Source organism: Diplotaxodon limnothrissa, linkage group LG14 (genome assembly GCF_057381915.1).
Source record: "Diplotaxodon limnothrissa isolate DT_005_m linkage group LG14, D_limnothrissa_male_GT1.1, whole genome shotgun sequence".
In the NCBI taxonomy this organism is placed as follows: domain Eukaryota; kingdom Metazoa; phylum Chordata; class Actinopteri; order Cichliformes; family Cichlidae; genus Diplotaxodon; species Diplotaxodon limnothrissa.
In genome coordinates, this window is record NC_140609.1 from 2,062,609 (window position 1) to 2,085,989 (window position 23,381).

Genomic DNA, 23,381 nt, shown 5'->3' on the forward strand with positions numbered 1-23,381 from the left:
GGGGGCCACCGTAAATATACTTGGTTTATTTACTCCACATAAAATGTAATAAATGGTAAATGGCCTGTATTTGTATAGCGCTTTACTAGTCCCTAAGGACCCCAAAGCGCTTTACACAACCAGACATCCACCCATTCACACACTGGTGATGGCAGCTACATTGTAGCCACAGCCACCCTGGGGCGCACTGACAGAGGCGAGGCTGCCGGACACTGGCGCCACCGGGCCCTCTGACCACCACCAGTAGGCAACGGGTGAAGTGTCTTGCCCAAGGACACAACGACCGAGACTGTCGGAGCCGGGGCTCGAACCGGCAACCTTCCGATTACAAGACAAACGCCCAATTCTTGAGTCACGATCGCCCGTTATAAATCATATAATACAAAAACCAACTATTTACATTTCAACTTTTAACTATTTAAATTTTCAGCTTTTTCCTTTTAAACAAAATTAAAGTGAAACAACACAAAACACTGCAAACCACAACATAATTAAATATAAATTAAAATATGAAAACAGAAAGAAGATGCACATTCTCTGTCATATGGACCTGCATGAATAAACTTTCTGAATCCTTTATCATCCGCAACTGAAAATAGTTGTGGATGATTACTATACCTTTCTAATTTCTAAGTTGTTGTCCCTGGCTCTGGCTCTCCCTCCTGCTCTGTTCCTGTGCTACTGCTAGTGTAACTACCGCCCCTCCCCCTTCCCAGCACAAGGCTCACTTGTGGAGTGAAGCGGAAAAAGGGTGAGAGAGAGAGGGTGAGAGAAAGAAAAAAACAAACCCCCACAGCTCGCGATAAGGAGCCGGCTCGTGTCGTTCACGTCAAAGAGCCAGCTCTAAGAGCCGTTTCGTTCGCGACCGACACATCACTAGTAAACTCGGTGGAAGAAGAAGGCGTGGGCTTGAGTTGGTTGAACTTCTTTTTCTTACGCAGCGGCGATAAAGCTGACTGCTTGTGTACATTTATCTAACAACTGAAATACAGCGCAGGGAGGTCGGTGAGTAAATGTTTGCAGACGTATTTAGTGTCGTTTACTCTCAGGATGTAGCGAAGGGCGACAACGTTAAGCTTTCCACTGAAATCTGTCAGTTTCATGTGACTTGTTGAGTGTGACACACTTACTTGGCAACGTAAAGTTTCTCTGCGTCATATTTAAGCTTTGCTATCTTTGAATAGATTCAAAACGTGCTCACATAAACACATTTTCAAGATCTAGGATTTCCAGGTTTTCGCGTTCGAAGTCTTGACATCCTGCTCAAACATTAGCTAACCTTAGCGAAACACATGCGCAGGAACTAGCGGTGAAACATTGACGCAAAGCTAATAATCCAGTAGCGTTACTATTTCAAGGATCCGGTGAATTATCGGTAATAACGTAACGGTGTGAAATGAGTACATAATAACGTTTCGACCGAACAAAGCATGCCGAGTGACCTGACCCCCCCACTGACACGTGAACGCACCTGGTTAGTTTGCTGAAAGTCATTCTGCTGCTAAACGGTCTCTTTCTTTGACATGCGCACTCAACAAAAGCTGTACGAGATTATTGTTATTAGCCTTTTACTCGTTATTAGTGATTTTTTTATTATTAATCCTTTATTTATCCAGGTAAAAAATCTCATTGAGATTAAAAATCTCATTTCCAAGAGAGACCTGGCATCATAGCAACAAAAGTCACATACCACATAGGTATATAACATTTAAAACAAATACAATATCGCATACAAACATGTGTAAAATATACAATAACAGATCAAATACAAAAAAAAAAAAAAAATTAAAAATTTTAAAGTTGAAAAATAAATATTTTTACTACCCTTCCCGAGAAAAACATAAAACGCGATTTAAGCTTTTTATGTGGCCCTTTTCAGTGACTAATGATATGTGCCCCCTCCCCACCCTTTCAGTTTCCGGTCCAGCCTCATTCCTCTGAGGGAGAGATGGCAGTAGGGCAGGTGGTTTCCACTCTGGGCAGATTCCCCTCCATCTCTGCGTGTTTTATATGATTAATGCAACAGTTTTGATCAACGCTGACCTCCGTGTAGCTCCACAGAGAATGTTGGGGTGTAATTCAGGACTCTTGTTTGTTTTGTTGTTTTTCAGGAATGACCTGGAGCACCAGGAGGTTGTGGCGGCCTCATCAATAGTGGTCAACACGGCGGGGGACCTGCGGACCTCCATCTGCAGGGTGGTCATCTATCTCCAAAGGGACATGTCTGGGGACAGCTGCCTACCCCAGGACCTCAGCAAGTCCGAAACCACCTCCCCAGACCTTCCTCTGGCTTGTCCCAAGACCAAGACCTGTAGTCATCACGGAGCAGTGGGCTTAGGCAACAAGTATGTTCGGCTCAACGTTGGAGGGATGCTGTTTTATACGACGCTGCAGGTGCTGACCAAGCAAAACTCCATGCTGAAGGCTATGTTCAGTGGAAAGAAGGAAGTGTTCACAGATAAAGACGGTGAGCATTTCTGAGCTGCAGATACAAGTTTCCCAAAGTATAACCTCACATACACTGCATGCATACATTCACTGTGTTTAAAGTAGGAAAGATTACAAAAGTTCCACTAAATGTTTAAGTCGAGATTCTGGCTCACGAATCCAAGCTTGACTTTAAATTTCAGTCACTTTGAATTAAATTTTAGCTGCCAGTATTTATTCATTTATTTCAATCTGTACTGATTGAACAACAGGTGCTTTTGGATAGTGGGGAGGCATGCTCTAAACTCGCTCTGTCCTTTGTGGAAAATGCTAGTTGACGTCAACTATGCAACAATTAGTTTTTCAGCAGACGTCTTTCTTATAGAGAAGTTCATCTGCAGAGTTGCACTGATCTAAACTCTATTTGATATCAGACTTGTCAGCTGTTGATAGTCGGACTCTGACATCTGCACCCAGACAAGCACAGAAGAGGAAATGCTTAGTCGTCTTCTAAAGCTTCATATATGCTTTTTCTTACATGAACGGGAACATGTTTACCATGAACTCATGCAGAAAAGTTTCACAGTGATGTTTACCAACAAGGTTTTAGCAGCAAGCCGCAGAAATTGCACAGACCAGTTAAAATATAAAGTTTTATGACCTTTCTAATTTGCTAGAGACAGGTCTCCATGAATGTGTCCGAGGGTGTCTGAAATACAAACCTATGGGCTTGATAATAAAAGGTCGGTCCAACAGTGGATAAGACATTTTGACAGCAGTAACACCAGCGAGACTTGCACACAGCTTCCTCTCAGAGATGCTGGGTTTGCTGCCATGTCGGCTACACGCTGTTTCCTTTGAGGTGCCACAGCAGGTCCATGTTCTCAGCACTGTCTCTTTGTTCAGGTTGGATCCTGATCGACCGCAGCGGGAAGCACTTTGGCAGCATCCTGTGTTACCTTCGAGATGGCAGAGTTGCCTTACCCAAAGGTCGACAGGCCGTCCAGGAGCTGCTGGTCGAGGCAAAGCATTTCCTCGTCCAGGGCCTAGTGGAGCTCTGCCAAAACTCGCTGCAGGTCAGTTCCATCCATACGCATTGCTCCGGTTTTAGCCAAACTACATTGGCTCCCTGTTAAATATCGCATAGATTTTAAAATGCTTTTGTTCACTTTTAAAATTCTGAATAATTTAGCGCCCAGCTGTCTCTCTGAACTCCTCCACTTATACAATCCCAACAGAGCACTTAGATCATCCAATCACAGGCTCCTAGCACAACCTAGGTCTCGAATGAAGTCGAGCGGTGACCGGGCCTTTGCAACCGTGGCACCTCTGGAATAACCTCCCTGTTCATGTTCGTACTGCCGAGTCGATCCAGTCTTTTAAATCACGTCTTAAAACTTATCTTGTTACTTTGGCCTTTGATTCTGTCTAGTTGGCTGTTTTAGCTTGTTGTGTGTTTGTTTGTTGTCCTGTTTTATTGTTTGTTTTAATTGTCTCATGCTTTTACTGACTGTGAAGCACTATGGTCAACACTGTTGTTTTACTATGTGCTGTATAAATACAGTTTGATTTGATACGGACTCGTACGGTCCACACAGTGTTTGGGCACTTTGTTGCTCTTCAGACTGCAGCGCTTCAGTACTCAAAAATGAAATACTGGAAACTACTTTCAAGTGCCAAACTGTGATCTAAGTAAGCTTACACAAATGTGAGTAGCTCTAGACCCTCATATTAGCACATTATCGTCATCATTAATAATCATAAGATTACTGATTCTTGTTGGTTGTGTGGACGCAGCCTTTAGTCTGATCTTCAGCTCTGGGATCAGGTGATGAACACAGCAGGGCTCCGGTTCTCCATGATGTAACCTCTGTGGTTACTCCTGTCAACCTGTTCCTTGCATTAGCAGTGAGATTATCTATAAATGCCAGTTCACCTGGCAGACGTGCAGGCCCAAAGATGAGCTCCGTCTCGCCTGTGACACAGTCCCTGTGTTTTTGAATTTAGTGAAGGCTTTTGGTATCGTGTGCTGGAAACACGTTACTCTGTTCTTGCTGTGCAGGAGCCACGAAAGTGCTGAGAAGAAAACATTTGGAGATAAAATATCTTTTTCGAAGCTCTCAAATATTCATCTCGCTGTTGACTTTAAAAAAATAGAAATATCGGAGGTGTAAAGCGAGCAGTGTCTGATCATGTGACTCCCCAAATTCTAGTTTGTTACTCATGTGGTCACTGAGGAGTTACAGTGCTGGCCTTCAGTGTAGTGGCTTTCACATTTACTTAGCAAGTGTAAGGTTGCTGGTCCAATTCCAGCCAGGAACACCGAGTCTTGTTTGGGGCTGTGACGGGAACGACGGCCTGTGTAAGAACTCTGCCCACTGTAACCACCCACAGTTTGTCTCAGGTTCTGTGTGAAGCTACAAACGTCTCTGTGGATCAGCCTCTGTCTGGTTGGTTATTGTTAAACTTCCAGGAAAAGCAAGACTGTTATGATGTCAGATGTAAACTGTAAATTATAATTATTGTTAACAGGGTAATAAAGAGCAGCCCATGTGTGTTATACCTGTAGTCACCTCAATTAAGGAAGAAGAGAAGCTCATCCAGTCTTCTACCAAGGTACATGCAGAGCATCACTGTTGTCTTTGCAGCATCAAGTAAGGCTGTCATTTCTGAAACAATGTGTTTTTGATTATAGCTTCAGTGTAGCCTTGGTCATTTTCATTGTTACAGCAGAAACATGTCAGTAAAACGTCATTGTAGCTGATCTCTAACACATCATGTATAAATTTTTTTTCTTTTTTATAGTACTCTTGCAGTATTTGAAATGCCTGCTTGAATATTAACGCAGTGGAATTCAGATGTTTGATCTTTGTGCTTGCTCCTGGTAGCCTGTCGTGAAGCTGGTATACAACAGAAGCAACAACAAGTACTCCTACACCAGGTAACAAAGGTTCCTCCAAAGATCTTATTGGCTCTCGTAATGCAAGAACAATTGTTTTCCTTCCTTTCAAAGTACTCTGTGAGGGGAGACTGTTGGTTGTTTTGAAGCTGATAAACTGTACTGAGCTCGTGGACCTCTGCTCTACATCACTCCGCCTTTATCTCAACAGCAACTCTGACGACCACCTGCTGAAGAACATCGAGCTGTTCGACCGGCTGTCTCTCAGCTTCAACGGCCGCATCCTCTTCATCAAAGACGTCATCGGGGACGAGATCTGCTGCTGGTCCTTCTATGGCCAGGGTCGCAAGCTGGCTGAGGTTTGCTGCACCTCCATCGTCTACGCCACTGAGAAGAAGCAGACCAAGGTGAGGCGGAGCGGCTGGTGGGAATCTCCCGTGTTGCTCTTTGTGTTTTGTGGGTTTTCTTCGGGGTACCGAGTTCCTCCAGTTAGATTCTTATTGTGCTCAGCATAGTTTCTGGGTCACAGGCATAACCTCTGACCCTTCATCATGGACGCTGGACTGAAGGCTCTGCTGCCGGCATGCTGATGACTGCGCTGTGTTTGCCAGCTCTTCTTGTTTGATAGCAGCTTTGTGCACTTTGTTGCTTTTTTACACACATACAGGTCGTTGAGTTTGTGAACTAAAAGGAAGTAAGAAAACATTAAAGCACAGTTTGTATGGTGTGAGTGGCAGCAAAGGTGGATTGCTTTACCTGCTGTGACGCTCCAGGTGATGTGACTAAGCTGGGTGGTGGGATTTCAACGTTTCCTTCCAATCACTCCTTCTCAGGTGGAATTCCCTGAAGCGCGAATCTACGAGGAGACTCTGAACACCTTGCTTTACGAGACGATGCCGCTGCCCGACAACTCCCTGCTCGAGGCCACGCGTCGGAGATACAACAACTGTGGCTCTCACAGCGAGGAGGAGGAGGGGCCTGGAGGTCCAGAACTGCGCGAGCGTGTCCGTAGAATCCACGTCAAGAGGTACAGCACATACGACGACAGGCAGCTGGGACACTAGGACCGCTGGACAGACCGCAGCTTTTTTTTTGATGATGATGAACTTAAAGTCCGATGGATGCTCATATGTTTTTTTTTTTATTACTTTCTGCCGTCTCAGAGGTGCAAGTGATGGCCTCAGTGAAACCTCACGTGACTGTAGATGTTCTCTGCTCATTCTTACTTTACACATCATCAGGATTCAGAGCAGCGTTAAACACCAAATACCTGCAGCTTTTTCTTTTCTAATCAAATTTACATTTTGAAGTGCAACAAAGAAAACCTCTACCATGCACTGTTTATTAGAACCATCATAGCACACGTAGCAGCAAAGCACGTTTCACATTTATTGACTGTATTTTTCACAGACGCATTTCCAGGTTGTTGTTTGCCGGTGACGAATCTGTTGGATTTACTGGAAATGCTTTGCCTCGAAGATGTTTTAATGGAGTTTTTCATAAAGCCTCTAAGATAAAAGTTAGTGTTGTTCTGTATTTGTTTGTCTTTGTTTGTGGGAGGCAGGTGTTATTGTGGTTTGAGCTCAGCTGTCAGAGGATTCAAACGCAGTCGACTCGGAGACCAGCTGATGCTGAGCTATTCTAACGCCTCAGCTTTCAGTCTTCAGACAACTTCGACCATTTTCAGAGGACTGTTGGGGTTTTTGTTTGTCATTCAAGCATTTAAAAACAGGAACCTAGCAACAAGGTGATTCTCCATTACTGAGAGTTGATTTTGTCGTCGGGATAAAGGAAAAGGGAAGCAGGGAGATGCTCTAAAGCACAGGTGTCAAACTCCAGTCCTCGAGGGCCGGCGTCCTGAAACTTTTCCTCGTGTCCCTGCTGAAACGCACCTGAATGACATTAGTATGTATTTTGCAGATTTTTACAGGTTTAATATTGATTCATTTGTAATGGAGTACAATACAAAGTGTTTGTGTAAAGGGAAATTGTGCAAACACGTATTCTAAGTCAACCATGGTGACTCTGAGCTGCTGGCATTGAAACACCTGAAGCAACGGACACAGATGGAGGAACGGCTGCTACAGCATGACTGCGGCTCTTTATTATTCACCCAAAGCACCGATGCATAAATGCTGAAAGAGCAAATGTGTTGGTACCTTTGCAGGATCACAGTACTCACTGCAACACTTACCTTGTGTCCTCTGCCTTGGAGCTTGTTCCCACTTTCAGTGACACAGACGGATCCACTCATCATCCTGTGGGTTCAAGTCAGGTGTCATTATTAAATTCTAGCGGGCATAATGCTCACTAATGCTGAACCCTTGGCCTGTCCCGACCAAATATACAGTTTCTTTGTGAAACAGAACTGGATGTAAAATTTCATTTAGTCTTAAATGGATGATGGAACAAAGCTGTTCACTGGAAATGTGTTATACCATCTTTGGCCACAAGAGGGCGAGTGTGCACACACATATAGACTGATCAAACCTGACTGTGCTACAGGAAACAGATACTGTCTAGTTCCTGCATCAAAGAAGGCACCGCCATCAAAGTTTAACAGGTTGTCAGTTGCCCTCAATCACATGTGATGAAGGTACTGGAGACACTGATAGAGGTCCACAACCATTACATCACCAGGTCGTGGCCCACCTCAGACCACAGGTGAAAACATGTCTTGAAACGTACCCGTACAAGGCGACTGTGATCTCTGTTTCTGTTCACCATCAACTAAGACTTTCAGCACGACTTCAGGTCATGTCACCCACACAAATACTCACAAATACAACTGGATGGATGTGTTAGTGACAGGAGCTCCCGCTGAGGATTTTGCAGAAACATCTGGCGGGAATCATCGGCTGCTGTGATGGAGGAGTACCTGGGCGCCCACTCTGACAATTTGCTAAAATGGAAGACCAACATAGAGGCTGTATGCAACAAGATGAGTATTGTTACAAAATGCTTCAGTGAGAGCACACATACAAGGTCTTAAATAATCAGGCCCCATCTTATCTTAATGACCTTGTAGTACCATATCACCCTATTAGAGCACGTCGCTCTCGCTCTGCAGGCCTACTTGTTGTTCCTAGAGTATTTAAAAGTAGAATGGGAGGCAGAGCCTTCAGTTTTCAGGCCCCTCTTCTGTGGAACCAGCTTCCAGTTTGGATTCAGGAGACAGACACTATCTCTACTTTCAAGATTTTCATAAAAACTGCCTTTTAACTTAACTGTTAAAAGGGAGTTTTTCCTTCCCACTGTCGCCAAAGTGCTTGCTCATAGGGGTTCATATGATTGTTGGGTTTTCACTGTATTATTGTTGAGTCTTTATCTTACAATCTAAAACACCTTGAGGCAAATGTTGTTGTGATTTGGTGCTATGTAAATAAAACTGAATTGAATTGGTGCCCTGAACCAAACCATGTGCACACAGACACCAGGAATCACTGCAAACATGGGACGTGCAGGGCCAGAGTCAATGATTCTGACTTTGATAGGACGCGGATAGAGGTCCACAACCATTACATCACCAGGTCTGAGGTCACCATGGAACTCAGGTAGGACGGGGCATTTGGCAGCTGATATAAAATTATACTCAGTTCTCTTATAAGGAAGCGCTGATTATGATGACAGCAGTCAAACAGGCATTGATGAAGGAGTTCAAAATGTAAACAGATAAGCTCACTGTAGAGGAAAAAGTTGTTCCACTTCACACTGGCAGGGATCTGGATCCACGCATGACAGCTGCTCCAGGATGGAAAGGTCCAATTTCAGGATGATTCTTGATCTCAACGGGTTCAACAAACTAGCCCGCTCCAAGGAAAGGCTCTGCATTGGTACATTCCCAGAATGTTCCAATCTCATCTGCATTCATCGACGTGCTGAACTGTGCTTGTTCAGGAAATTGTAGAGAAATTAAAAAAAAAAAATTTTGGGGGGGGGGGGGGGGGGTGATAAGCACTAAAACAATTTTTCTCCTACTTAGAGAAAATCTCCAAGACAAATTCATCATTTTCATTCTAAGGCGTGTATCTCATGGAAGAGGATTGGGGCTAGGGGGGGGACACAAAGAGGGGGGGCTGTTTTGAGGAAAAAAAGTCACAATTCTGAAAAAAACAAAACGAAATCCAACCCCCCCATTTATTAGTTCCCAGTGGCCCTAATCCTCATCTGTACCTGTGTTACTGTCCGTCGAGGCTGTTCCGGGTCCCGGACTGAGCCACATTTATTCATTGTGGGTCAAATCAATGGAAGTTGTGGTTTCTGGGAGTTTTGAAATGATGAAACTGTGCACGCCATGATGCGCGCAGGAGCTGCAGCGTGTCAGTATGTTGTGAAAAGAAGCAAACACGTTTTCTTTTCTCGGAGTTGCACTGCTCGGACAATGACAGCTGTCGGTTTGCATTCGCAGCTCTCTGTTAGGCAGAGGCTGCGCTGTTTGCTGAAGCTGCGTTAGTGCTAGTAATGAATTCCCCAATCTGGACATAATGAAGAGTCATCTTTCCGTTAGTGCTGGTGTAACAATATTGATGATGACTTTGGGAAGAGATCAGCTCCACATACGTGGCATCTCTTTCGTGCCAGTACTTATGCTAGCAGGAGCAGACAGGAAGCTTTGACCCTGACATGAACGGCAGGCCCATCCTGCCACCTGTTACACGCCACGGACAAAAGAGCGAGCCAAGGTCGTTACTAATGGCGGCTTATTTGTGAAGGCGCACACTCCCACGCGTGTAGTTCAGGCAGCTCTCAGAGCAGAAACCAGCTGAGCCAGAATAAGAGTCAACACGACGTGGAAAAGATTTAAAGGCACTTCTGAAGCAATCCCCGAGTCCGTTGCAGAGATGCAGTCCGTGCTGTAAAAAGCACCTCTGACATCCTCTAACGTCACTTACACGCAGCAAGCATTTGCTGCATGTCGAGTTGACTTTACTGTCACATTCACGTGAAACGTCGTGCTGCAGGTGCACACTCAGTCCACACGGAGGCACAAACACAAAGTTTCATGACGGGGTCTCCACTAGAGATTACTGTGCGTCACGTTACCGTGACGTCATTCATTTTGCATCTGGCCGACCTGGCATCAGAGGCGACTGCGCTGTCCACATGTGCTGTAATCAGATGCTGCCCCCTCCTGTGCCTATCAGCGTGTGGATAAAGACAGAAGGAATACTGCACCTAACGATCTCACTCCACGTTCACGGCACCGGAGTCCCGGTGGAAAGCTGTGCGGAGGCGTTTGCTCCAGACAAACATAAAGTGGGGGGATTTACAAGCTGCAAACATCGACTGAGCCGGAGCAGCATTTTCACACGTTTCCACAGAATATGCTATAAATAACTCGAGGCTCTACAGGTTGGTGTGTTGGATGCTGAGTGGCTGCAGGCGGCGGGTTGAGGAGGGGCTGGATGCTGTGGGCTCCAGTGATTGTTTTCCTCCTTTCTTGCGCTTCCATTGATCAGTAACGCGAGGAAGGCGGATCCTCTGACGTCGCCGTCAAGCTGCTCGGCTGCGTCAGAGTCCTGCTGAACCAAGGAAGAAGGAACCAAGAAATAAAAGGAGAGCGCTTCGGAAAGGCCGAGCGGAGCGCACGGAGCGTGACGGGGACATACAGACGCGTCGTGAAGAACACCGCGGACATGGAGGGCTGCACGGAGGAAGAATACAAGGAGAAATTACTATGGAACGTCAAACGAGAGGTAGGCGCTCACACGTGACGGCCTGCCGAGCTGCACATCAGTACTCTATTACTTTATTGGACTCAAAAATGCCCACAGAGAGGGGGTGTTTGGGGTGGAAGGGGACCGTGTTCGTGCTGTGTGGGGCTCAGCTGTCAGCGTCACAAGTTCAAGTTGCCAAACAGTTCAATAAATGCACCATCAGTCCTCATCCACCTGCACTCCGTCAGTGATAAAATGCCTGTTTTCTTTGCTTCGTGTTTATTACTGTTACGTTACGAAGCTGGATATTTCAAATATGTTAGCATGTCTGTTTTTGTCCACAGTAATTCCACTTTCGAGTACACATGAAGGCTTTTTAAAATGTGGCGTGGCTGTATGTGAAAGCCCAATCTGGGGTAATTACATGTTTAAATGATATCAAGTATTTTGCCTAATGATCTGACAGCTAACGATCATCAAACATTTGGCAGAAGTGGGGAGGAGGAACCCCTTATTTTCCAAACTATTTGTATCGACATGATGATGTACGTAATTTGCATCCAATCATAAGCGAGCCCTCCAGGAGGATTGCATTAGAAACCTCGTGTTTTAAGTGATAAGCCACCAGCAGCACTAACATCCACGGTGCACGCTGTGCTACAGGCTTTTTCTCTTCCTGATGATGAATGTCTCACATCTCCCCAGTGAGGAATAAATCATTACCCCTTTAACCTTTCTACCCACTCTCGTTGTAATCCTCATGCTGAAAGCTACAACTGGAGATATTTCCCTGCAGATGAAATGTCAGTAAAAACCAAAAGCAGCCTCTTAGGAGGCTGGATGTGGCGAGGTGTGGCTCACTGCTTGTACCTCAGTCTGAGCATGAAGCTCCTGCCATTATAATGGAGAAGAAAGGTCAGGCTAAAAATAACAGGCCAAAAATCTGATAGAGCGAAGAGGTGGGGGGATTACCTAATCAGTGCTCTCTGTGCTGTGAGTTAAAGTATCCCGTTCATCAAACAGTACCTCATTAGTTCTCCGTCACTGCTTCGCTTTAGGCAGCGAATGACTTGATATAGTTGAGTTGTCATGTTTGCGCCAGTATTCAGATACATTGACTGAAGATTGTGGTTTAGTGGATTAATATCACTGCTGCATCTAAAAGAAGACGAAAGCAGAAAATGGAAACACTTTTACTTTAAGGGAATAAAAGCTGCAGCTGAGTTGGACATTTGGAGCCATTGTGCAAACCTCACCACACTTTTCATCTTCCTTTTACAACTGACTAAAGATGCTAAATGCTGATGGCCTGCTGACAGCATGCACATTATGTTTGAATCAACAGACCTAGCAGTGAGACCTAAATATGATCATTATTCCTGTAGCTGTTTCTTTCATTCTGTGTTGACCACTTAACAGTGTGTTACCTTTTCTCTTCATGTCCAGTCAGGATGCAGAATTCTGGGCTGATAAACCTGTATTTCAAACAAGTAACATTAAACATGAACATACGCAGTTTTATCATTATTATAGATTGATTGACAGGATTTTTAAGGCCAATATTAATATTTAGTGATTTTAAAACATGTGATTTGTTGGTTTATTTTTTTCAGACCCACAATAATAAACAGATTTTCCTAACACTTGTAATGTGTTGTATATATGAGTGCAGTTTAAAAATATCCTTTTTTATTGTTAGAAGTCATTGAATACTTTACTCTCTGTCTTTGTGTTGCCAGCAAAGGGAGGTTGCAGAGTGCCCTCTGGTGGACAAACTGTAAAACATCAGTATTAATTACGTGGTTGAAGGGTGTTTCTCCTGCCTGTCATACATACTGGGAAATGGTTAAAATAGCTCCTGTGCAGTCTGAGGTGCAAGACTAATTTTGAATATCTAGGCTAAACACTTGTGTTCTCCTCCAGCTATTCCAGAGTCACCTACAGGTTTGAGTCTTAAATAATTGAGTCATAGCATCGCCTCAGGCTCAAAATAGCTCCAGTTCTCAGGATGACTGTAGGTGGTGGGGTCTGCGTCTACTAAACACAGACCACGTGGGAAAAGGAAAAGACTGTTGCAGTCTTGGGTGACTGAGCCACTGACAGGTGTGTGTTGATATGCCGAGCTGCGTCTTCAAATACACCTCCGGTCACTGTCTTGTGCTGCAGTAGCATCAATTGTTAATGCATGCTGGCTGTTAACATTTAAACAACGCCTCGGTGTCTCGGTGGAGTGTCTTTGTATTTGAATTTTGAAATAATTTAAGTTGTATTAAAATCCTCTCTACATGTGATGAGGTGGTCCTGTTTCTGAGATCTGTTCAACATGTAATATTGGACCATCTGCTTCTTCAGCGTAGTGCTTCTCAAACACAGGGGTTATTGTCAGTTTCTTTTTTTCATACACACCAGTTCCTGTTTTCTGTCAATTAAATGCAGATCTTTTAACTTTAGACTAGGATTGATGTGCCCTCACGTGAAGGAGATGCTGTTGCTTAAGAAAGCATCAGTTATCTGTTTTTGCCATATGCTCTAACTGCTCTAACTCTTCATGTTCTGTATATCTTTGGTATACACGATTATCCCAGAGTTCATCCATGGCACGCCCGTCACTGTCTCAGGATGTTTTAAAGCATGGCAAATTCAGCTGTGTTGAGAGAGCCTGGTTTGAACGGGGCTGACTGGCTCCTGCGTTAAAGCTCTCTGTCTCTTTAAGCGGCACTCTGTTCGCTCACTATTGCTTGGCAACTGAAAGCCTGTGCAGCTCCCAAAGAAGTTAAATTGCATCAGTTGGCGATTAATATCTCAGCAGTGAGGCGGCCCTGTCAGGTGGTCTCTTATACCGAGTCAAAAAGTGCCTTTCTGTAGTCACCTGTTTCCTTACGCATCCTTCTCCTTTTATAAAATCTGTCGTAGTTTTCTGGTGGTTCCAGAAGCAGCTTAGTCGTCCTGTAGATCAATACTTTTCTCTGTCTCCACAACATAGAAGATTTTTGGAGGAAATTAATTTCCCTCTAAACACAGAGCTTTTCTAGCAGTTTCTTAACTAGTCAGATAACAAATCAAAGTATATGAAAGAGGCTCTGTGTGCTTAAAATATAGTATCCTGGGTTTTTCTGTTTTCCTGCTGCAGTAAAAGATACTTCACTCAAACCTGAGCTGAATCGAGTATGAAACACTCGATTCAGCTCAGGTACAGTGCATGTGCATGTAGCTGTACTGAACTGTTACCCTCATGTAACTGTAGCCATGCTTGCTGATATGAGTGATTAAATACTGTAGTGTTTACACGTGTCAGTGTAACAGCTCTGCACATGTTGGCCGTCGCGTTTGCTCTGTGATAGAAATAAAGGCTCTCTTTAGAAGAAGCAGAGAGCCGGGTGAAATGCATGTGCGCACACACACACACACACACACACACACACACACACTCCACCCATGAAAAGTTGCATAGTTGTAAAAGTTCTTCATGAGTAGTTCCCCAGCTGCTCACAGAAAATGGAAAATAATCTTCAAGATCAGGAAACTGTCACATGACCAACATCAATACTGTGACCGTAGTGTTGGAAGTTGGCTTTCATTTCCTTTACGTACTACACTGGGTAGCCTTGGATGCTGCTGTGTAACAGCATTAAATAGTTTCTTCTCTGAAGAAATATTCTAGCATTACAAAATAGTAGAGGTGGGAATCACCATACATCCCACAATATGATATTATCGCAATTTTTTAAAATATTTTGCGATATTCAGATTCTGTACATAAAGGTAAACTTTATCAATATTCATTTTATCTAATAACAAAGTCTCACACTCAGTCTTTCTCTCATTTCAGTTTTATTGTTGACAAACTGAACGGTTTGTATTACAGTCTAGTCCAACTTAACTGAATGCAACCATCTGGTACAATTATAGCTATTCTGAACTATGCAATTTATGAAAACTATGCAGCCCCTTCAGCAACTGAAGAATTTGAAAGTAAATTAAAACAAAATATAATTTTACATTAAATAAAAAAGTTTTAAACTTAATTAAAATAAAACATGTCTTAAATTAAAATAAGTAAACTGTCATGTTTATTGCTGCCAAAAACAAGTTAAACACATTTGGACAGTGAAGGAATGTCAGGATTCTTGCTCAGAAAAAGGATCAACATGCTCTGAAGTCAGAGCACAAAAACCTTTTTTGTAACAAAATATCGATTTCTGCTGTCCCTGTATCGATACATTATTAGCAAACAAAATATCACGATACTACACAGTATCGATTTTTTCCCCCACCCCTACAAAATAGAGTGTTGGGTAACGTTTCCCTCAGACTGACACTTTCTCCAGAACCAAATAATTTCTTCCTGTAACAATCTTATTTTATGGCTGCTGCTACGAGAGCTTCAAAGCCAAAACAGCTCGTAAAACTACACAGACATCTACTTGATATTTTATACTCTTAAGGGTAAACGCTAATTACATTTTCTTTACAGGAATATCAGAGGTATTGGTTTGATACAGGATATGTCTCTTTAAGGAGAGAGTTATCTCAGGGTCATAGTATCTGTGAAAAGCAGCATCAGGTCAACAACTGCATTATGAGTGAGGACAAATGAAGTCCACCAACTCATCCTTCAGCCTCCCTCTGCCACCACCAGTGTTACGAGGGCATTGCTTATGACCTCATTAATGACGGTGTCTCTGCTGTGGCCCCCCCACCCCTGAGTTAGAGGCTTCTTCAACAACATGGACGCTCAGTTTTGAAACCAAAAGTCTTAAAAACAAACAAACACATAAACAGTCATTTATTACAGTTTTTATAAGCCATCAAATTGAACATCCACCCAGGATTAGATAAAGTCAGTGTGGCTGGTTTTCCAACTGTGAAAAGAATCTAAGAAACACACGTGAGGCTCTGAGATTATTGCAAAAATCACAATCACACTTATTTTGGACAACATTGTAATTTCTGCATTATCTCAAAGCAAGGCGCTTCCTCTAAATTCCCACCTGATACGGAGACGGGACGAGCGGAGAGAGCTGACAAACGAGCGAGCAGTTAACACCATCCTAATTTTTGCAGTGCGCTGTTTTAAAAGTCACACATGGTGCACCTTTATCAAACACACAAGTGACCTAATAGAGACAGGCTGTCATTGCCTCCTCCACCTGTTGGGGCAGCAAAGATCCCACCTGGGTCGGAGGTATTTTTCACAGTAGCACAAACTTGTAATTGATAAAAACTAACAATGGCGACTGAGCTGCTCGGGCTTCAGTATCCATTCAACCTAATTATTTGTGTTAAAGTCGAGAGTAATTCCCGTCACAGCGCTGCCCGTGTTCCACTCTTAGACACGGGTCTAATCAGCAGGAAGTGGAAACATCTGTGCCGCCGTTAATGAGCCAGACTCGTATCTAAAAGCGCGCACCCGTGCCGCTGTTGTTTACCTTTCAGAGAAGAGCGCCGTGCTTCACGCTAATTACAAAGTGATGAGCTGAAAATGTGACAAATTAATGTGAAATTCTCGGCTGTCACCTTACGGTCATTTAAAATAGTGAAGCACGTTTAAAGGTGGCACAAAAATGCTTTAATATTGTTATTTATCACAAACCAAAGAGGCTGGTGCTCCGATAAACTGACTCACCTCAGGAAGTGAACAAGCCCTGATTACTCTTCCCTTAATCATAAACTCAGTACCACCCTGGGTGGACGAGAAACAGCCTGAATTAGCAAACTGTCTGCTGCACAGTCCCGTCACTTACTGTATTTTCCACTGTGTGGAGCACATTTGCATCAGGAGCATGGTTCTTGGTGGTGAGCACAAACAAACTGTTGGTGTTCGGTTGTTTGTTTAGTCACGAACATGAGATAAAGGGAAAATTAAACGTCTCCTTATGTAACAGAGGGGGGCTAATGAGCTCCTTTCTCCATTCCTCCCAGAAAGCATTAGCTTCAGGATTCGTAGAAGTGTGTCAGAATCACCCAACTCTGCTCAGCCATTAACGACACAAAACCCCAAACACAGTGAGTTTGTCTTCAACGTTGTCCCTGGAAGTGCATGCTTATTAATGCAGGAACGTCATCTTTAAGCTAAAGCCAATAAATGCAGGTATCTCTGAGGTCATGTGACCTTTGTGCCAACAAAACGAGCTTCTAACGTGCTCCAGTCATGTGAGTTTGGCCTGCAGTGTATATACGCCTCCTCGTTAACAGGTGGGCCGATCTGAGCAGTTATTAACATCTGTGTGTTTTTAAGAAACATTCACTATGAATTTGGATTTTTAACCATGTTTATTGCAAATGTGATGTTACGTTATCTGCTGGAATTAAAGCTACTAGAGCTCACTGCAAGGCTGTGTAATCACTGACAACTAGAACTAATTAAACTTGTTAGTTTCATAGTCCCACCAGGTGAAGGTATCGATCCCGCTCTGTGGAGCTGCTGGTGTGGGTGGAGCTGCTCTCTGCATGAATATATGGATCTACTTGCACATCTATAAAACTGGATGAGAAGGAGAAAGTTCCCCTAACATGACTCATGGGGTCTGCTCCTGTCTCTGTGTACATGTTCTGTTAATTCAAGCTTCTGAGTCATGGATCTTTTAGCATACTGACTGGAAATGTACCTGCCAAATACAGGAGCAGGTAATAGTGAAGCCTTTATAACTGAGCGGTATTTGGTGGTAGACTGAAAATAGCATTTTGTTTTCATTAAAGGTATTGCTGTAATCGCAGAAATATAATATTTAGAATATGTGTTAACAGATGACTCAGTGTTTGCCACTCTGACCTTCAAATGCCACGACATTTCCTTGTTTTTCCTTGTGGCATCTATGACTGACTGTTACGCTGAGACAGGAATGGTAAAGAGCCAGTTTGACTGGATCTGTGGGCTACTGGCATGTGTCCATCTGGTAACATAACAGGCTCCGTCATTAGGAAGTTTGATTTTTATGAAAAATTGCTTCTTTCCTTTAAGGGAATGACCCCAGAGCCCAGCAGTACTACTATAATACTATAAGACTACTAGTAGAAACTGCTGTTTGCTTCGCCTTCCAGCAGTTAATAAAAATGTATTTTTACCACACTGAAGTTTTATTTAACAAGTACAAATTTAACCCTGATGCAGAAAATAATTTTTCACAGGCTCAACACCTCTTAGTGACTATTTGTATTTGCAGGTTTTCAGTGCAGCCTCGTATAAGCTCTTTGTGACCAGTTTAACCTGTCGACTGTTCAGCTCATTTCAATGTTATTTATACAGCACCAAATCACAATCACACAACAACAGTCGCCTCAAGGTGCTTTATATTGTACAGTAGATCCTAGAATATTACACACAGAGAAAAACCCAACAATCATATGACCCCCTATGAGCAGCACTTTGGCGACAGTGGGAAGGAAAAACTCCCTTTTAACAGGAAGAAACCTCCAGCAGAACCAGGCTCAGGGAGGGGCGGGGCCATCTGCTGTGATTGGTTGGGGAGAGAGAAGGAAGACAGGATAAAGACATGCTGTGGAAGAGAGACAGAGATTAATAACAGGTATGATGCAGTGCAGAGAGGTCTGTTAACACATAGTGAGTGAAGAAGAAACACCCAGTGCATCATGGGAATCCCCCAGCAGCCTACAACTAAGGGAGGATTCAGGGTCACCTGATCCAGCCCTAACTATACGCTTTAGCAAAAAGGAAAGTTTGGAGCTGTTTTAAACTGAAGGTTCTTCCTCATATTCTTCTTTTCAGGAACAACAAGTCTATAGCAGCTGTTTGTTTTTGTGGCTCTCCAAATCGAGCGATTTAGCCCCTCCCTTACTAAAATCTTAACAACCTCCCACTCCTCCACAATACAGGGAAAAGGTTATGAGCGAAAGAACGATATTGTAGTAAGAGCTTCATTATAACACAACCACACAAGCAATTAAATCCATTCTGTTTATCAATTAGACCCAAACCAGGCGGAGGTGCCAGACACGTCCTGGATTAATTACCGACTGCAATTAATTTTTTGGAGAGAGCGAACTTGGACAAGCGAACGGCAGATTGAGTCAGTGTTGCTGAACTCGCTCAGGCTCTCCTCCCCAGAGACACAACAGATAGCAGCAGAAAGACTCATTTGAATGTTTCCAGGATGCCAAGATATTAATTGGAAGTCAGCAGTGCGGATGTTTGGGTGAGATTGTCAGAGCTGTTATTCCTACGTGTCACAATTTGAAGGGGAGACTGCGTCACTCTTATTTATATATATTTTCAAAAACAATTCCCCTCTCGCCCCTGTGGGTGGTCCATCCTTCAAACTCGGGTCCTCTACCAGAGGCCTGGGAGCTTGACGGTCCTGCTCAGTATCCTAGCTGTTCCTGGGACTCTTCTGGACAAAGATCTCCGATGTTGTTCTTTCTCTCTCTCGATCGATCGATCGATCGATCGATAGATAGATATCTGGTAATGGGGTAATTTACGTTCCATAGAAAAACATTGTGTGTGTGTTCAGTTCCTGTGACAGTAGCTTTTATGTAAAACCGATGCAGATTAGCTTGACTGTGAGACTGGATGCAGCTACCATCTCTAAGGTTAAGGTTAAAGACAATGACTCTTAGCACAGAGTCACTCCGGCTCTTCTGTGTGCAGGTGAAGCAGATTATGGAGGAAGCAGTGACTAAGAAGTTTGTCCACGAAGACAGCAGCCACATCATCGCTCTCTGCAGTGAGTACTCTTCCTTTTCTCTCGTTTTCCACCACATGTACAGTTGTGTGTCTTCACAGGATGTTGCATCGACTTATAGTGATTGTCTGGATTTGATCAAAACTGTAATTGCTGCGGTGATGACACATTTTCACGTCAATATAATTTTCATTCCCTCCTGTAAAATGTTCTCACTAAACATAATTTAGCATCACCCTTCCCATCAGTGCCTCTCTCTCTCACACACACACACACACACACACACACACACACACACACACACACACACACTCAAACTTGTTGAACTCCTTACCAGGTGACTTAATGCTGCTTCTCCATCAAGGACTTCCTTTGACGTCACTGTGACTGTGCTGCTGTCTCAGTGGAACGTTAGTAATCACAATGGAGATAATGGAAACCTAATTTCATAGAGAGGCTGTACAAAACCCAAGCTTTCTAAGCCTGTCTGTGTGCAAGTGTGTGTGTGGCCGGACACAGGGGGGTTGCCCCTCCTGACCGGCTTGTTGAGCTTGCAGTACTGTATGAGTCACAGCTTCCATGCTGGTTACAAAGCTGCCTCCGCCTATAGCTGCAGATCAGCCAAGTCACCGATCTCACAGCCAAAGCTTCTCTTTCTTGGGATAAAGATATATAACTGCACCATAACTCGAATAAAATACATGCGTTTTAAAATTTTATCTGAATATGACAAATGCTGCCAAAGAGGTTTTGGCCTCTGACTATTTAATTAAATGTCCAAATATAACAGAAAACGTAGAGACTTCTGATAAGTCTGGGTCGTTGCTTTATTCTCTGACCCAAAACATCCGTCACTCCTGATGAAGAACTACCTCCAGAAGACCAAAGTGAGTCTTACTGACTGGCCTGCACAAAACCCCGACCTGTGAACTGAAGACCAAGGTCTGTGCCAGAAGAGCAGCTTGTGAGACAAGGATCAGAAATCATTTGCTGTGGTTCAGAGCATTTGTGAAATATGTATTTAAAAAAATACATGTTCATAGTGGGACTAATAATTCTGCAGATACAAGCAGTGGAAATGAGATTCATCTCAAGGGTAGGTGGGGTATTTTAGGGGGGTGGGGGTCACGGTGCTACTCCTTCACATCAGGAGAGTCATTTAGGATGTTCAGGCGAGGTGTTTCTGGTCTGTCCTATCGGAAATCCTTGTTTCCACGGTTCTCTGTCTCCCTGAATATGAACAGCAGATAAAATCTAAACCCAAGAGCAGGAGTCGGTATATGGACGTCACTCTTTCTTTTAAACATATCAGAAATCGTGTGTCCACTGGGTGTTACCTGGTGGCTTGCTGGCTGCCATTCATTCATCCAGTTATTCCTCATCTGGCAGAGCTTTTCCCCCTAAACGGATGCTCCCTGAGCGTATTTCCATCTCTTCATGTCTTCTCAGCCTCAGTAACTGTAACCTGCACGCTGTCTCATCTCCTGTCACATTTCTCTCCCCCTCTGCTCTCCTGTCCATTTGTCCTGTCCCCCTCCTCACGCATCTATATGTGTAAGAAAAATGATATTTCATATATATGCTACTTTAACCTTTATTATTATAAATGCTTTACAGAGACTGAAATGAAAAGAAAAGGCTTTTTTTTAATTAAAAGTTGAATTTTCTCAAATGAAACTAAGTAGTCGGCGTCTCGATGGATGGCCACGGTTCAGCCTGGCAGGACCTTAGATGATGCCTGAGGACTGACAGCTGCCTGCTGGTAAAATTCCCCAGGTGTCTGGATCGCACGTCAGCTGCTTGTCCGCTTTGTTGACCGAACCAAAGAACCACCTCTTTGACTTAAGATGTAGTAATAAGATCATCCTTTCCACACCCACACAAGCAGCGACACCAGTGATAACACGAGTGGCACTGCTGTCAGGTGCACAGTGGGGGAACGCTGTAGTATAAGAGAAGTGACTCAGACTGCACATGCTGGTTGTTCAGCCTTAAGTAACCTTGGCACTATCGATTTCTTCTCCTTTATTCTTATTAGTTTGCATTAAGCCCCACGTCCACAGGATTATCACTGACTGACGAGGACCAGAAGTCTTCATGATAAAACTGTGAATCCGTCCTTTTGGATTCATAGGAGGATTGTTCAATCCAGTTAATCCAGTCTGGTTATTCTGTAGAGTCTCAGTTAGAATTCCTCAGTATTATGGATGATGCAGTGTTGTTCCTCCTCAGCCACAGGCAGCTGATTTTCAGGAGATCATCCCTGACTCCTTTAGCCCACATGTTAAAGTGTAAAGTCTTCTCATGTATCAGAACTGATTCAACCTTTAGTGCGACAATAAAGTCGTTTTTGACATTGAGACAGTTTTCAGTCACGTGCGGGGAAAGCTTTAAAGTAGAGAGTGTGGCTGTGTTAAAGAAGGGAAGCAGCCTGAAGTATGAGAATGCGTCATTAAAATGTTCTGTTTACAACCTGCGGTCAGAGTTTTGCAGCCCACACTTTAAAAATGCTGCACTCTTCAGTGCTCCATGAAACCTGCTCTAATCACTTGTCATTTGAAAATTTCCAATGTCCTTTCATACGTCAGCGACACATCCACCTTACTTTCATGTTGGCAAAGAGAAGGAAGAACGGCTGCTGAGTGAAACACTGCCATTGCAGCGTTCTCAATAATCCTTGACATGAACGCCGAGTCTGGCCGAGTGCTCAGATTTGCACGTCCAGAGGTGCGAAAGGACCCGACCTTAAAGGCCAGGGAGGAATTACAGCTATTGTCATGTTTAAAATGAAGGAAGGTCAATTTTTGAAACGTTGTGTTGATAGATTTTTAAACTTTCTAGTTTTTACCAGCCACTAAATGATCCTCATTTCCTGTGCCAAAGTAAACCAGGCAGTAACTACATGATGTTGCTGCACATGTACGTGCTTCTTCCTTTTCGAGGTCGAGCTGCTTCAGCACAGAGCGTACTGCTGGGAAGGACGAACTGCTGAAACCAGATCATTTCTCTGAGATGTGCTGACATTTAAAGATAATAGCAGCCTGTTCTCTAATGTTGGTGCACACACACTGGATCATGCAAATTTCTCATCCACCGTCTTCACTTGATCCAACATTTGTCTTCAGAACAGCCAGAACCATGTTTGACCTCATCCAAGCTGTGGGAGTGCATGTCCTTCTAACTGCTGATGTGAGAAGAGGGCGCTGTGGAAATTAAACTGTCAGCCTTAGTTTTAATCATAACTCTTCAAGACAGCACCCAGAGGCGAGGTCTCTCACCTGTCACTGCTGGGCTGGAATGACGTTGTTGAAACAGGCGCTAAAGTCTCGGCAGCGCTGCGCTGCTAACTCAACAAAGCTAAGTGAACTCGACTAATCGAGCAGATGAGATTAAAAGTAAAGGAACTTTTACACAGTAACATAGATGGTTTTATTTAAAACATTGTGGCCTGTTACATAATAACTGGTATGTAGTTTTAGAAAAATAAGTGAATCGATAGATCTGAAGTAGGAGAGTAGGAAAAAACGTTTCTTAGCTTCCTTTTTAAAAACCTTACCCGTATTCTGAGCTGCATTTCTCAATGACTGGTATATTTGGGATTTTGACATCCCATCAGTAACAATTTATATCAAGCTGTTATTCTTTAAAAGCCTGTTTTATGCTAACTGCACTGCAGTGGTTTCTATGAATGTAGCGGAAAGTTTTACTTTTGTTCGAGTCTATTTTTCCCGTTTATTCCCGTCACCGTAAATGAAT

At 43.5% G+C, this 23,381-nt stretch overlaps 2 protein-coding genes across 4 annotated transcripts in view; both read left to right on the top strand.

Annotated features, from left to right (window-relative positions):
• The first annotated feature begins 913 nt into the window (after positions 1-913).
• Positions 914-6,827, top strand: tnfaip1 (tumor necrosis factor, alpha-induced protein 1 (endothelial)). Its single transcript, XM_085370323.1, has 7 exons — positions 914-1,005; positions 2,112-2,467; positions 3,334-3,503; positions 4,960-5,043; positions 5,316-5,368; positions 5,538-5,733; positions 6,160-6,827. Exons 2-7 carry the CDS (start codon positions 2,221-2,223, stop codon positions 6,388-6,390), a joined length of 981 nt encoding a protein of 326 aa, XP_085226449.1. The 5' UTR covers positions 914-1,005; positions 2,112-2,220; the 3' UTR covers positions 6,391-6,827.
• Positions 6,828-10,874: 4,047 nt separating this feature from the next.
• Positions 10,875-23,381, top strand: part of sgsm2 (small G protein signaling modulator 2) — a 93,235-nt gene continuing 80,728 nt past the window's right edge. For 2 of the 3 annotated variants that reach the window (XM_085370454.1, XM_085370455.1), the window contains exons 1-2: positions 10,875-11,022; positions 19,592-19,667. In XM_085370454.1, coding sequence (XP_085226580.1) covers positions 10,963-11,022; positions 19,592-19,667 — 136 coding nt within the window. In that variant the 5' untranslated portion in view covers positions 10,875-10,962. Of the gene's footprint in view, positions 11,023-19,591; positions 19,668-21,045; positions 21,065-23,381 lie in introns of all 3 variants that reach the window. The other variant, XM_085370456.1, reaches the window with a different exon arrangement.